General features: G+C 39.2%; 1 protein-coding gene across 9 annotated transcripts in view; it reads right to left on the bottom strand.

Annotated features, from left to right (window-relative positions):
* The window catches only part of ARID1B (AT-rich interaction domain 1B), a 324,442-nt gene that overhangs the window by 33,757 nt on the left and 276,422 nt on the right, over positions 1 to 14,263 (bottom strand). For 5 of the 9 annotated variants that reach the window (XM_086868242.1, XM_086868261.1, XM_086868249.1 and 2 more), the window contains 2 exons: positions 8,164 to 8,309; positions 480 to 589 (listed from right to left, as the gene is read on the bottom strand). In XM_086868242.1, coding sequence (XP_086724368.1) covers positions 480 to 589; positions 8,164 to 8,309 — 256 coding nt within the window. Of the gene's footprint in view, positions 1 to 479; positions 590 to 8,157; positions 8,310 to 14,263 lie in introns of all 9 variants that reach the window. The other 4 variants (XM_086868234.1, XM_086868229.1, XM_086868256.1 and 1 more) reach the window with 1 other exon arrangement.

Raw genomic sequence — 14,263 nt, 5'->3', positions numbered from 1 at the left:
ATGGGTTTCCCATTATGAAAGAAAGAAACAAAAAACAAGCTGTTCACCTTATTTAATCAAATAAGGTATGAAAGCAAAATATTAAAGTATGTTGCTGCTGTGGCCAAAACAGGAAGCTTTAACTGAAGGCAGAGAAAAATGGCTGCAAGGATTGAAACCAGGCAAGACCCTTCTTTCCCACCCACCTGGCACAGCCAAATACGCACGCAACTTTTGGCTTGGGATGCTTTGCCCCCGCAAGTTAAAATGCCGTAAGAACTAGTAACTTTCAGATCCACACAATGAAGAAAAAAAAAAAAAAGAAAAGGAAAAAAAAGAAAAAGAAAAACAAAAAGAAACAAAGAAACAAAGAGATTGCACATGAATGGAAAGGCATGCAAGAAAGAACAGAAATGGGTAGGACAAAACCAGGAGATGAAGGACAACATAGCAGACTTCTGCGGGCGGAACCAACACCACGTGCGGAAGATGGTAAATACCTTTGACTTGCTCTCGGGCTGGGGGGCTCCTTCTTCTTTGCCATCTGCTTTGAGAGGAAGGGGAAGTTTGGACTCACCAGGTGTCATCATATCTGCAAGACCCATAGGTGCTAATCGAAAACAGGAGAAACAGTTAAGCATGACTGTGTTTGGCTTTGTAGGCAAAAACACGCTTCCTGCTGCACGGTTGTGGCGCCACATGAAGGAGAGGTTTTCCCACCTCTGTCCTGTTATTCTAGCATCCGGAAACCTGGAAACCTCTTCAGTCGAATTGAGGAAACAAAGGAGAACAAACAAGAAAAGAATACAAGCACCATGCAACAGCCACCACTTAACAGAGTAGAATTCGTTCTTCATGCTGCTGGTGCTCTCCAACGATCTCTGTGTTTGTCCACAACATTTTAACACTACAAGTCTATTTTAATTACTGCACTCTCCCTTTAGCAACAGACAAATGTAAATGAAAACAATGCATGTTCTGCTTGCCATGTTAAATCCAAGGAAAAACTTGCATTTTCCAATTACATCTGTATTAATATTGGTGTCCAGCAGATAATTCCTGCCCCTACTGACTTCAATATGAATGGCTCAGCCACTGTGAGCCTTAACTACAGAATTACAAGCTGTAAACTGTGCTCTGTTGGAGAACCAGCACTCAGCTTCTTCCTCCTGCCAAAATGAGGTGGGACTATAACGAACAGACAAATGTCTTTCTCTGATAATGGCATAGAGCTGCTTCCCAGGGGTGAAAGGAGTTTAAGGGTTTTTTTTTTTATTTGAAGATTCAAATTCCAAGTATAGTATTACTGCTGCAGAGCTGCTGTGTTCCTGGATTTCTAGAAAGATACACGAAGAAACGTTCAGACAAATGGACAGAAAATATTGGGCAGAGTAGATGCTAGGAGGTGCCATGACACTGAATCAATGCAAATGACCAGAAAACAGCAGCAAGACACCAGGCAATTCTTTGCCTGCTGAAAACCATGTGAACAGCATTTGTGGAAGACTGGATTACCTTCCCTTTCTTTTTAATCCCCCTTACGCCCTTCTTTCAAAGGATATGAGGTAAAAAAAAAAAACATACAGAATAACCTAAAAGACAATAAAAAAATAAAAAATATATATCCCAAATGTAAAAATGTAAAACTCAGTAAAGGATCATTGTCTTTACCAGGGTAGCATGGCTCTTGCAAAATGACAGTGCTGGCTTGCACCAGGCAGCAGGCACACCACACAGCAAGCCAAAGATACGAAGGGGAAAAGAAGCTTTAAAAATACTTCACAGATTGCCCACTACAAAATGATTATTGCACATATTCATGTATTACTATGTTTTAGAAAATAATTAGTTTTAATTACAGCAGTGAGAGCATGAGCAGGACTCTAGCGAATACGCTGGCAAGCTTTGCAGTGCTAATTTGCTAATATCTTTAGCATCACTGCAGGTTGAGACTCTGGCTCTGCCAAAAAAACCTACCCAGCCATGTGCCATGTGAGTTTACAACTGTATGCTCAATATTCAGCTTTGAACTGCCGGTGTTTTTCATGGGCACATTTTCTTGTTTTTTCAAAGCACATTTGTAGCCCAATCAAGCCCTTAAAGTCATCACAACACATAAATCATAATTGAGATTTAAAAAAAAATAAAAAAATACTTGCAATACTTCAGACTTCAAGAATTGGAACAAAAAGCCTTTTACAAGTGATGCAGCTGCAGAGAAAAATCTATTGGGATCAGCTAAAAATGCTGTTATTTTTATGTATGTGTGTGAAATCTCAACAAAACAGCCAGTCAACATGCTACTGGGAAGTCAGCATCCACCAAGCATTTGATTTGTATGCATTTTGCCCTTACATTCTGCTTGAGGAGCTGGGGCAGCTTGTGACCATTCTCAAGTGAAGGATGGCAGCCTAACACATTCTAGTTTTGAATTCACAATTAAAAAAATAGTTATTTTTCTTTCAGAGATTTAAAAAAAAAAGAAGTACAAAATGGTCAGATATATGCCACAGTGGGTTTTAAACCGGGATGAAGAACTGTTATACAAAATCCATTTTAACAGTTAACACATTTCATGCTGTGAAAGTGCTAAAAAAGAAGTCTTGGGTTTTAGTTTCAAAGCAAGCAAAGCTGACCCTTCCCCTATAAAGCAATTTTAGAGAGGTCAAACAAAGCAAAGTTAATAATCACACTTCTTCACCAGAATTCTGCACAGCTAAATCCTCTGCTGATATCTCACTTTTATCTAGTTGGCACATCATACTGCTATTACAAAGAATTTAAAAATTGTGTTCACTTCTGGTAGTCCTGTTTCCAGGAACAGGAAAGTTCCATCAGAACTCCCTTATGAAATCTCTCTTCCAGAGGGGTTTAAGTTAACACCTCATATAAAGGGCTAGTAACTCCAGTCTGCAGATTGTAATACACATTCTGACTCTCTTAGTCATGCTGAGAAATGTAAAAATACAGGTTCATTTTGGCTTTTGACTATTTCTTGTTGGCATATGCAAATGTAACTATCAGGAATTGGAGACAATTATGGAAAAAAAAAAAAAGGCTACCCAAATTCTGTTTCACTTTTTGTTCTAAATTATTTAGTTCATAATTTCTTTCTTTCTACCTATAAGAGAAGAACTGCAAGCATTTTACTGGCAAACTGCAAGGCTGTCTATTTTCCCTATAGCTTTTACCCAAGATGTTTCCACAGCTATTTTTCTATCTGCTGTTGAAATGCTGTTTCGTAACTTCTTGCAAACATACTCTCCAGCGATTTGCGAGAAGACATTCTTGCACTTTTTCTAGCTAAGCGGTACAGCGAGAACATTGTTTTGACCCTTTCTGAGCAGTGAAATACTGTTATTGTCACGAAACTGCTAAAATAAGACACAGTCTTTTTCTACACAGGTACTAATAATTCTGCCTGTGAAGTGAAGACCAAAGGAGAAAACATTGCAGAGAGGAGGATAACAGGGAAATCTTGACTCAAGAACTGTTGTGGCGTACTGTGAATAGGTTTCAAGTACTAGCCTCTGGCTTATTATAAGAATTTAAGAGCTAGAATGATTTCAAAAAGCAAGTATAGGTCAAGGTCCTGAATTAACTATTCCACACTGAATTTAATGTACTCAAAGGCAGATATTGACATGAGTAAAACTGCAGCAAAGAATTCTTTTTTGCTAAAGGCTGCGCTACCAGTCCCAGAAGATGATGAAATACTGTAGAAGCAGCAATATACAAACATTGTTTTTCTCTTTATTGCTAGTGTGATAACAAATCATGCTCTACAGAACAGAATACTCCCTCCTTTGTAACACATTCCTCTCTCCCAACCCTTGCACTGTCCCTCTGCAAAAAAGAGAGAAGAAAAAAGCAGTGAATTAGTGGCTGTGGAGCTGATGAGAGGATCCCCACTGCTTTGATGCCCACTGAAAACACAGAAGAGGGACAACAGCACTGCCCAGTGTCCTGCCACGAATGATCCTCCAGCTTTGTGGACATGTGCAGCCCAAGGTGGTTGGGGGACCTAATCTGAAAAGAATGATTCAGCCACCAGGTATCTCAGTGCCCCACTGCCTTTCTGCTGACAAGTGTTGTCCAAGGAATGACAAATAGAAGCAGTTTGGGATGTGGGCATCTCCTATGCAGGTACTGGCTTAATTTACGGGAAAATGGGCATCACTTCTTTGGAGTGTAGGTGATGGGACACTTCTGCTGTTACCACCTACTGACAACCTCAGAAAGTTTATCTAAATGTGCATTAATAGCTCCTACAAATATATTCATTAGAGGGAAAAAAAAACCAACCCTGAAATAAATTGAGGTATCTATTTTTCAGAAAAATGCAACCAAGCTGCAAAACAGAAAAAAACAAATCAAGTTTCTGAAAAATATGTCACCTGCATAAATATTGTTTTTCCTGTTAGAGGTTCATCCAAATAAATACCAAGTCAAATATAGAGCATATGTATGATTTTTAGTATTATTTTAAAGAGTGTCCCTTTAATTCTTTTTGTGCAAATAATTTTGCCTAGAATTCCACATTTTATGTAAAGTATTATGATGTTAAAAGTTAATTGGGAATAATAATACCCAGAAAAAGAAAGGTTTTGGTTTCAGTATACTTGAACAGTAAGGCGATTAATGCCTTTTTATTAGTTTGTTCATCTCCAGAGGTAGCAGAGACTGTGAATGCCAGTTTCTATGCAAGAACAATATAGAAACCTGTGAGATACAGACTTCATATTGCTTATTTTGAAAGATAATTTTCACTAGAATTAACAAAGCTCACAGCATGAGCTATATTGGGGGTTGCAAATTTCCTGTTTATTATATGCATTTTTAAAGCTGAAATTTCAAAATTAAGTCTTAAGCTTCAATTTTTTTGACTCAAGAAGAAGGATGAGTTCAGATAGGGGGAAAGTAAGCATTCTGGAATTTGAAAAATAGGGGGAAGAAGTATAAAATATAGACAGGTAATGTAAAATCATACAATAAAAGGACAGCAGCAGTTATACAATTTTTCTGAATGTCAGCTTGTTCCATAATTGTGAAGGGATTCTGACACCTTTTTCCTGAAGCTTTTGTTATTGTTATGGATGGAATACTCTATTAGAAGAATCTGTCTTCTTTGATCTTGTAATTTCTGTGTTCCTAAACCACTCTGCATCAGCAGAAGCTGGTGATCTGCTGTTTGATCCACAGTCACTGTTGAAGTATCAGGATGCATAACTGCAGCATGATTTTCCTTTCAATTGTGACATTAATTAAAAAACCCAAAGACAAAAGGATCAACTGGTAATGAGGAGTTATAAACACTACTAAAAATGGGTGACAAAACCAGTGTTAGACACAGCTGTACTGAAGCTCCAACACCATATGAAAACAATTGCATCAGTTATCAGCAATCTTCTACTTTAGAGTAAAACCTAAAAGTGCATTTTATTGAAATGAAATTTTATTGAAATAAACCTGCCTTCCTCACAACAGGCAACAACACTGCACCCTTCAAAACCCAGACAATGAAGAAACTAACTTCTTATTGCTCACTTTAGGTTTTCATTGGCCCCTAACTGAAACCACAGTTGTTGATGCTCAGTGTGGGTGAGCAAGTTAACCAAGGCCTTCACTCCAGCAGCAATCACTCAGCTGCACTTGGTTTTGGTGCTCCACATTGACTGAACCCTGGTTTATCTGACAGATGTGGGATTTTACGCTAATGGGGCAGGGAGGAAGGGAGAGCTAAGGAGCCACATAGCTGAATTGCTCTTCCAGCCACAAAAACCCCTGTTTTCAAGCCCCTAAATGGGTATCACCTGTAGGTTCTCCACCTCATCAAATTTAGGGCCAGAACTGACCCTGAAGTGCACCTCCAGCTCAAGGAACTATCATTAAAAGTACTGTATTTACACTTATCTTAAGCTTCCATTTTTTGGACCCAAACAGAAGCATGAGTCTGGATAGGGGAAAATTAAGCATTCCCACAGCACGTGCACTCAGCAGTGTATTCACATCTAATTTTCTCTTTTTGGTGTTGTGTGTGTCCATCTCCCCATCTCCTCCCCAACAGTGTCTCTTGGAGGCCTATAAAGCAATTCTAGATGCGTGTCTGCTCCCACACAGACTGAAAGAGGTGCACTGAACTCCTCTAGTTCATCTCATACTTACTTTCCATTGGATAATCTCTGAATTAATAAAGCTGGAACAAAAGAAAACCTCACAAATGCACTGGCAGAAAAAACCCTGATAAATGTTTAAATTATTAAAAATCCAATATTTCAGAATGCATAACACAATAAAAAGAGTATGACTACCCCATACAAAAGACTGCTAGGATAAATGGTCTTGCATTGAACAGATTTCCACTGTATGAAATAACGAATGGCTGAATTATCTGAACAAAAAAACCTCTGTGAATCTTCCTTTAAACTGGTTATTCCTTAGGAATACATAAATCTTCTTAGGCAGGGCACTCTGCCATCTGTTTGCTGTTGGTTATTTTTGCAGCTCTGGGGGCCAACGGAAAAGGGTGGAAAAATTACTTCTGCTAATAGCAAAACAGAATTTATAGCACAGTTTCAATGCTCAGAAGTAATTTTATTTCAGCAAGCCAGACAAAACACATAACTACACAAACAAAACATAATATTACCTGGGACAGCTCTGGTGGGGAAAAAGCAAGCTATTATCTAATGCTCTTTTCAATAGCTTGTCCCTCTTCATCCAGATGGTGCAGTGTGCAGTCTGGGCTAGCCAATAGCTTCCAGGCCAGCACTGGAAAAAGTGCTTTTTTTTCCTTTTTTTTGTTAGTTAATTTCTCTCTATTTTAAAAATCTTACTGATTAGCAGCTTCCTTTTTTCTGCTAACTAAAATGCTAACAAAATGTTCTTGAAATATAAGACACTATTCAGTGTCTCAGCAGCTCCTGTGTAGAGGAAAGAAACTCTCTGGACATACTAGACACTAGCATCTCACTGTCGCCATTTTCTTCCAAAGAAGCCAGAACATATAGAATTGGCAGGGAGAAAAGATAGGGAAATATGCAAAGGATGAAAGAATCATACAGGCTAAGAGGAGTAGAGAAAAAGATGTGAAAATCCTTGTTCTTGGTAAGACACAACTTAGGTAGTAAGGCATTTCTTAAGAAACAAACAAAAGTAGAAACAAAAACAACTACGAAACAACATCATATTACCTTAGCACAACCTATTCAGCTTTCAGAAAAAACTTCAAAACCCCCAACACTTCTGAAAGGGATAATGTAATCAGTAAAGCATGCACAGAAACTCCATGACTGGAATAAGTACTTGGGAAGATCTGCTTCAGGGTCATTGAAACTCCATCCAAACACAGCCCAATCCAAGAATTGATCTTTGCTGAAATATTATCTTGAAGGGGGATAATTGTTAGGAATTCAAGCTGAATATGGACCATGAAGCACGTTTGTGCAGAACTGTATTTACCTGTCCTCAGAGTCACATACAAAGCTACAAGCAATTCTGAACTCTTAAGTCATGACATGAAGGATAAATCCAGGAGCTACACTGAATACACTTTTTTTTTTTTTGGCAAAAGAAAGCTATGATAAATTTTTTTTTTGCAAAAGAAAGTAAAGATAAGATTTTATATACTGATACTTAAGTAAATGAGGAAACCCTGTATAAACTTTGGAAACAGTAAACATGGCCTATTTTTTCCAAACAAAGTATTATGTTAAGTGTTCAACTTACAGCATCTTCAAGTTAGAGCAAGTGCACGTATCTTTTTTTTAAATGACTACCACATTAAATATCTGAAATTGCAACCTTAGCAAGTAAAATGCTGAAAAACAAAAGCAACCTCTTAAAACAAGAAGCTGTTCTCCTTCTCTTCTTTGCAGACACATACACACAAATATACATATACTTGCTAGTCAACAACTACGTCAAGCTGAGTTCGAGTGATGCTGGAACTGTACAAAACACTGAACTCATCTACGTGCTGTGCAGGAGGACTTAATGAAACATGTATCAGTTACTGTACAAAAAAAAAAAAGTGAGTAACTTAGCCTAATTTCAAATCACTCCAAACTACCCAAAAGGGGTGAATCAAATGAAGAAGGATGTTCCTCTGCCACCAGCCTGGGGCTGATAGAGTTAAGCAGGTTTATGGAGGAAGGTCACTGCTGGAAGGTTACTCACCATTACCTGTTGAGCTGTTCACCATGTTGGGTGCCATGCTGTAAGGAGGAGCCTGTGGGTTCATCAGACCAGAGCTGTTGTTCATCGGCTGAGTGTAGGGGGAGCTGGATCCCATAATGCCGCTCTGATTCATGGCAGGAAAATTGCCTTGCCTAAGAGAGGAAAGCACACATACAATATCTCATTACAGACCTCATTGCTGAAGGTGTGGTTTGTCACAGAGCACATCACCTATTGTTTGTAAGGAGAAAGCAAGCAATTAGTTCATTTTACCTACGTGAGGAGCTTTGAGTTAGTCTTGAGCTAATTATCATATATGTGAAACAGAATTGGTCTGAAGACTAATTTCAATAGAGGTATACTGAATCTTCCTATGTCACTATCAATCAGAAGAAAAATACAGTTCACATTATATACCCTATGAGTAGACAATAATGTGATTGGGAATCAAAATTAGAACTTAGCATTGGCATAAAAAAAATATCCAGTGCATCATCATTCTTACTATTTTGACCATGTAATAGCAATCCTCACCTTTAGCCAGAGTTAAATAAACAGTGAAACGACCAGAAGAAAAATGGGTACCATAGGCTCAGTTTCTGATTCCTGCATCTGTTATTGTGTTGAACAATGTTCATCTTTATGTGTCATCTATGTCCACTCTTTCAAAAAATTCCATACATATTCCACTCCATTGAAACAAGAAACCTCAGCAGAACTATTCTGCTTTTGAAATTTAATTCCATACTTGTATAATGCTTTTATTATCGAGACTTAAATTTGTCACAAAAACTGCCTTAAATGAAGCTCTTGCATAATTCTCCACATGTTCAGACCAAGTATTTTGAAAGTCTAAAACTTATCTACTTTTAAGTTCTAAGAAGTATCTAAGTATGCTTGGTACCTGATTTGTTAAATTCTATAGACAAACTGAGGCACAAGGAAGAAAATAATCTAATTTTCCAATCCAATCCAAGTAAGCATGACAACCCAATATAATGCATGATTCAACTACAAAAACCTTTTATTCTTTCAATACATAAAACAATTACCTACCTTTTCTTAGTATAGTTGAAGACTGCATGTATTATCATATGTATATAAGTAACACATACATATAAAATCATACATATGAATAAAAACACGTGGAAAAAATACTTACTTATATATTCATAGGAAAATCATAGGAAAATACAAAAGTCAGACCACTTTCTTCAGTGTGTCCTCTGTACATTTCTGCTGCTTTTGCAAATAAAAGAAACAAGAAAGCAGCCACCCTTTTACACAGCTTTAGTACCTGTCAACTTTTATTCCCTTACAAAAAAATGAAGCACTTAATTTCATCCTACAGGAAGGGAAAGCTGAATGTCCAGGTAGCAAGATGAGAGTTTTGGTAGAAATTCTACTTGTAATTATTATAAAGTATTGAAATAAAAAAATACAAAAAGACCCTAAATCAAGAACCCTGGGTAACTTCAATGGCTTCTTGTATTCTCCAAACTCATGGCAGATTCTTAACACAATTGGTAGAAACAGATTTCTTTTTTAGGAGGTACAGGAGGAAGACCATTAAAGCACTATTTGGCCTAATTTTTCTTGACACATTCTGAATTTCTTCAAAGGAAAAGAGAACGTGTTATCTAAATAAAGCATCTTTTTCCAAGTCAGTTTTGTCCTTTGCTCTCTGAAGACAAACTTTTCTTCACTCTTGCAAAGAGGCAGAGGCTTTCTTTTGATATGAAGGAGATAACTGCCATACAATGTCATTTCCCAGATGAAGCTTGCAACGAGAAGTGGAGGGAAAAGATTTAAAATGCACAGTGGTGCAATGCTCCAAGGGAAAATTACAAAGGGAAAAGAGAAGAGCAGAACCATTTGGCAACAACTTTAAATTATTTCAGTCACACAATCAAGCTTTTCTTATGTAAATACTGTATCTTAAACATCCCCCCCCCCCCCCCCCCCCCCCAGCTGAAAATTGCTATATTTCAGCAAATGCAGTTAGCTGAAAAATGCTTTCTATGCTGGATAAGCAAGATCCTTTCTGTACTGGTAAAGTTACTAGTGAAGATGAAAAAAATGTGCAAGTGTATTTTCATACTTTAAAAATGAAGTAATGGATTTTGAGAGGTTCTTTTATGGAGTAAGGCTAGGATCCTGGAAAAGGCAAGTCTCTACAGGTATCTATCTCTTTAATGTCCTTCTTTTACTTTAAAAATACACAGGAGACACACACCTTGCAGGTAAGGTGAAATTGGTCCTTACCTACTAATATTTCAGTAGTATTACTTCCTGTAGCATGTCTATCTTGTAAGCTGTGGGGCTGTTCATTGTCTCAAATTGAGGTACAACCTATTTCATGTTACCCACTATGGACATCAATCTCAATTGCAGCTCATGCAAGCATACTGCTGTACAACAGCTTTAAATCAAGAAGTAGGAAACTCTTTCCAGTTTAGATGGAGAGTGGAAATTAAATAAAAAGAATATATTGGCTTTGGCCAGGACAGCAAGAAAACAACTGAAGTCTAAAAAAATTGCTTCTGCACCCAGAAGAACCTGAATGGCAGAACCTAATTCTGAAATTTCACCTTTCCCTTTTATCCTCCTATGTAATGCTGCACTTGGAACCAACACAGCTCTCCATCTCTGGAAAGAGCCCAGCAAGTGAAAAGACTCAGCACCATCCCTGGCAGGACTTTGTCCTTTCCCGGCCCCCTATCAAAGCCCCGACCGCAGCACGCGTGAGCTAATTCAGTAACACTGAAAGGACATCCTGTCAGAGTAAATGCTGTTTTATTCTGAGATTGGGTGCAGCAGTACAGAGCTCCTCCACATATTATTCTGCTCTATGATGGCTTGGAATGGAAAGTTTCTTTAGGGAGAAATAATCAGGTATTACTTCAGCCTTTAATTCTCACTCCACAGTAGGCCTCCTTTGAGTAAAGACTGCCGACTGTGACAAATTGTGCTGCATCAGTGCTATAATATGAAGTGGAGTCCATTAAGAACTGAGCTGAGATCACCAAACTCATTTTGATTAACCTCCAGGTCACTAAACACTTATAAATATGTTACACAGCAGCTGCTAAACATATTTATATATGCTTAAGGTCACAGCATCATCTGTTGGTTGTTGGAGTTAAGTCAAAAATCTTATGTTTCCTTCTGTGCTGCTTTTAGTTAAGGCATATCCAACATACTACAGCACTGGACTCTCTCCTACATCTCCCAATTCCCTCCTCCATTTTTCTGGGGTGCTAAATAAAAATCAAGCCTTTAAAAACAGTCTGCTGTACATGTAGTGACATCTAATGGCAAAAATTCAACTGGCCGGCTATGAATTTTATAGCAATACAAACCCAGTGAAGTATACAATTTTGCAGTATTTGCCACATAAACACCAAGAGCTGGGATGCTCAGGGATGGTGCCATTAGGAATAATAGGAGGAAATTAAGGAAAGATACATTTAAGTTTAGAATAATGAAAAGATGTCTTCATGGTGAGATACAGTTACCCTCCAAGGGAGTGAAGGAAATCTCAGCATCTGACATTTCTGCATGCAGGCAACATGTTAGAAAATGTATTGGTCAGAGAAACCCTGCATTGTGTATGAACTATAGCATCTGCTCTTGCAATACCTTGATCCCAGAGAGATTTAAAGTAGAAGGGAGGAATCTGCTTTCTTTCTATGGTTTATTTACTCAGTTGACAATTTAGCAATACATAATGCCCAGAGACAGTTGTTATGCTTGAGGAAAGGGCTGCCACCTCAGGGGATCTGGTCAAGTTGGAGGAATGTGCTGACAGGAACCTTGTAAAAGTCAACAGGGACAAGTGCAACAGAGACAAGTCCTGCACCTGGGAAGGATGAGCTCCCTGCAGTGGTGCCAGCTGGGACTTGACTAGAGGGAGCAGCTTTGCTGGAAAGTCCCTGAGCATCTTGGCAGACGGAGCTGGGCATAAGCCAGCAGGCTGCCCTGGGAGCAAAGAGAGCCAACAACATCCTGGGCTGAGTGACAAGGTGCAGAGACGGGAGATGGAAGAAACTGATCATCCCCTCCTTCCTCAGCACCCACTAGACTCCATCTAGAGTATCATGTTCAGTTTTGGATCCCCAGAAAAGAAAAGATGATGATAAACTAGAGTGAGCAGAGAACCCCTTACATGGCATGGGCTTGAGCACTCACCCTGGAAGGGCTTAAGGATGAGGCCTCATTCAGCCTGGGGCAGAGACAGCTCTTGAGAGGAACTTACAGCAGCCCCATAGCACCTAAAAGGGGGTCAGCAAGAAGATAAAAGTGGCCTATTCACAGTGGGCATAGTCGGGGGACAAGACACACTGGGCAAGAGTGGAAACACATTAAGTTCAGACTGGGTGCAAGGAAACCATTTTCCCAGTTAAAATAGTGAGAGACTAGATTTGGTGGCCCAAAGTGGGCAATCTCTGCATTTGGAGATTTTGAAGACACAACATGGTAACACTCTAAGCTCTAAGATGAGCCTGATGAGAAGGTTGGACTTCCTGAGATTCCTTTCCAGCTTGAACGATCCTATGATCTTAGCTTGTTAGCTTCACTGTGCTGTTGACAGTCTGGTGTACTACTGGGTCCGAAATACAACTGCTCAAATTCAAACCATTCCCTTTTAAGAAGTTCTTCTGATCTTTTGTTTTCCTTCATTTCCAATCTACCCAAAGCTTAATCTGCACTTAATCTCTTTTCCCTGCAAAACAAGTAGCAACAGATCTAATTGTGTCTTCTGAGCTAATGCAGAAGTCTGTGTATTTAAAAAGAGGAGTTGACATGCAAGATCTGGTCATTGTTAAAAAGCACAACAAAGAAATTGTTAGAAAGAACAGCACTGACAATACATAGGAGCACATGAGTGATCACAGCTGCTGAGCAGTCTCTTGTACTAAAATACCTTCCTTTAATTGGACCTGAAATCCTCAATTAGTTTATGTGTTGTCTCCAACTGCTACACAGAAGTCATTCTACAGCCCTTGCGGTTCATACTTCTTGATAAGTGATTTAGTACCTCCTCAGTTTTGTCACCTGATAGAAGACTTATACAGTCATTGTGCTTCTTTCTTCTTATTGAGAAAATAAGAATTCACTACAAAGTTGAGTTCAGATGTGTTATGTGGTTTAGCTATGGACAATGCCAGAAGTGGATTATGCTTCTCAACAAGACAAGAAATGAAGACACAAGTCTTCATATGGAAACGTGACAAAGCTCAGGTTGTTCCTGTGTACAGAGAGATCAAGTTCTAAAACTTTCTGTGGATTTCCTAAGAGGCATTTGATGCCTTGTGCTTTTCTCTCAATCTACATCATTAAAGGAAAGCCCTTCATATAGTCAGAAAAATGATCCATCTTCTTTAATGAGCCCTGTGGCAGCCTAAACATGAGAGGCAAGTCCAACATGGAAATGCATAGGGAACAGAAGTTTCAGAGGTGAAGAGTTTAGAAATGATGGAGATGAGGAGACTTTTGGGGCACAGAAAATGGAAATGAAGGAGACAGTAGAAGGAAATTAAGAAGGGAAAAAGGATTGGAAGCATCCTCACTAGGCGCCAATGATTTTTAAGGCAAGGAGGATGAGAAGTGCGCAGAAGAAGGCAGTTGAAACAGAGATGCAGGGAGAAACACACAGAATGCTGCTACTGCCACTGTAAACACAGGTTGTGGTTCCTCCAGCACAAGTGGAGCCCCTTAGCCAGATATGCCTGAAGGAAGGAAGGGATTCAAAGGGAAGTTTGCAAAGCAGAGTACTACCAGACATGTGCCTTCCCTCAGCTTGTGCACACTGCCCGAGGTAGGGCTGGGCTCTGAGGTGGCCACCTTGGCCAAATGCTGGGGGAGCCCCGGTCCAAATGTGGCACAACGGGGAGATGCTGAAGGAGCAGTGCTACAGGGACAAGAACAGGGATGGGGCACACAGCCCAAGCAGGGAAGAGATGGCATTGAGTCACACTGCACAAATCCTGGCAGTCACAAACTCATATCAGTTGTTAGGCACTTGGACACTGTGCTTCCTGACACTTGACACTGCGTGCACCTAATGTAGGGATTTCTCCCAGTTATGCTGCCCTAAGTGCTG

Source organism: Cyanistes caeruleus, chromosome 2 (genome assembly GCF_971803275.1).
Source record: "Cyanistes caeruleus chromosome 2, bCyaCae1.hap1.1, whole genome shotgun sequence".
NCBI classification, from domain to species: Eukaryota; Metazoa; Chordata; class Aves; order Passeriformes; family Paridae; genus Cyanistes; species Cyanistes caeruleus.
This window is presented reverse-complemented; position numbering and strand designations above follow the sequence as displayed.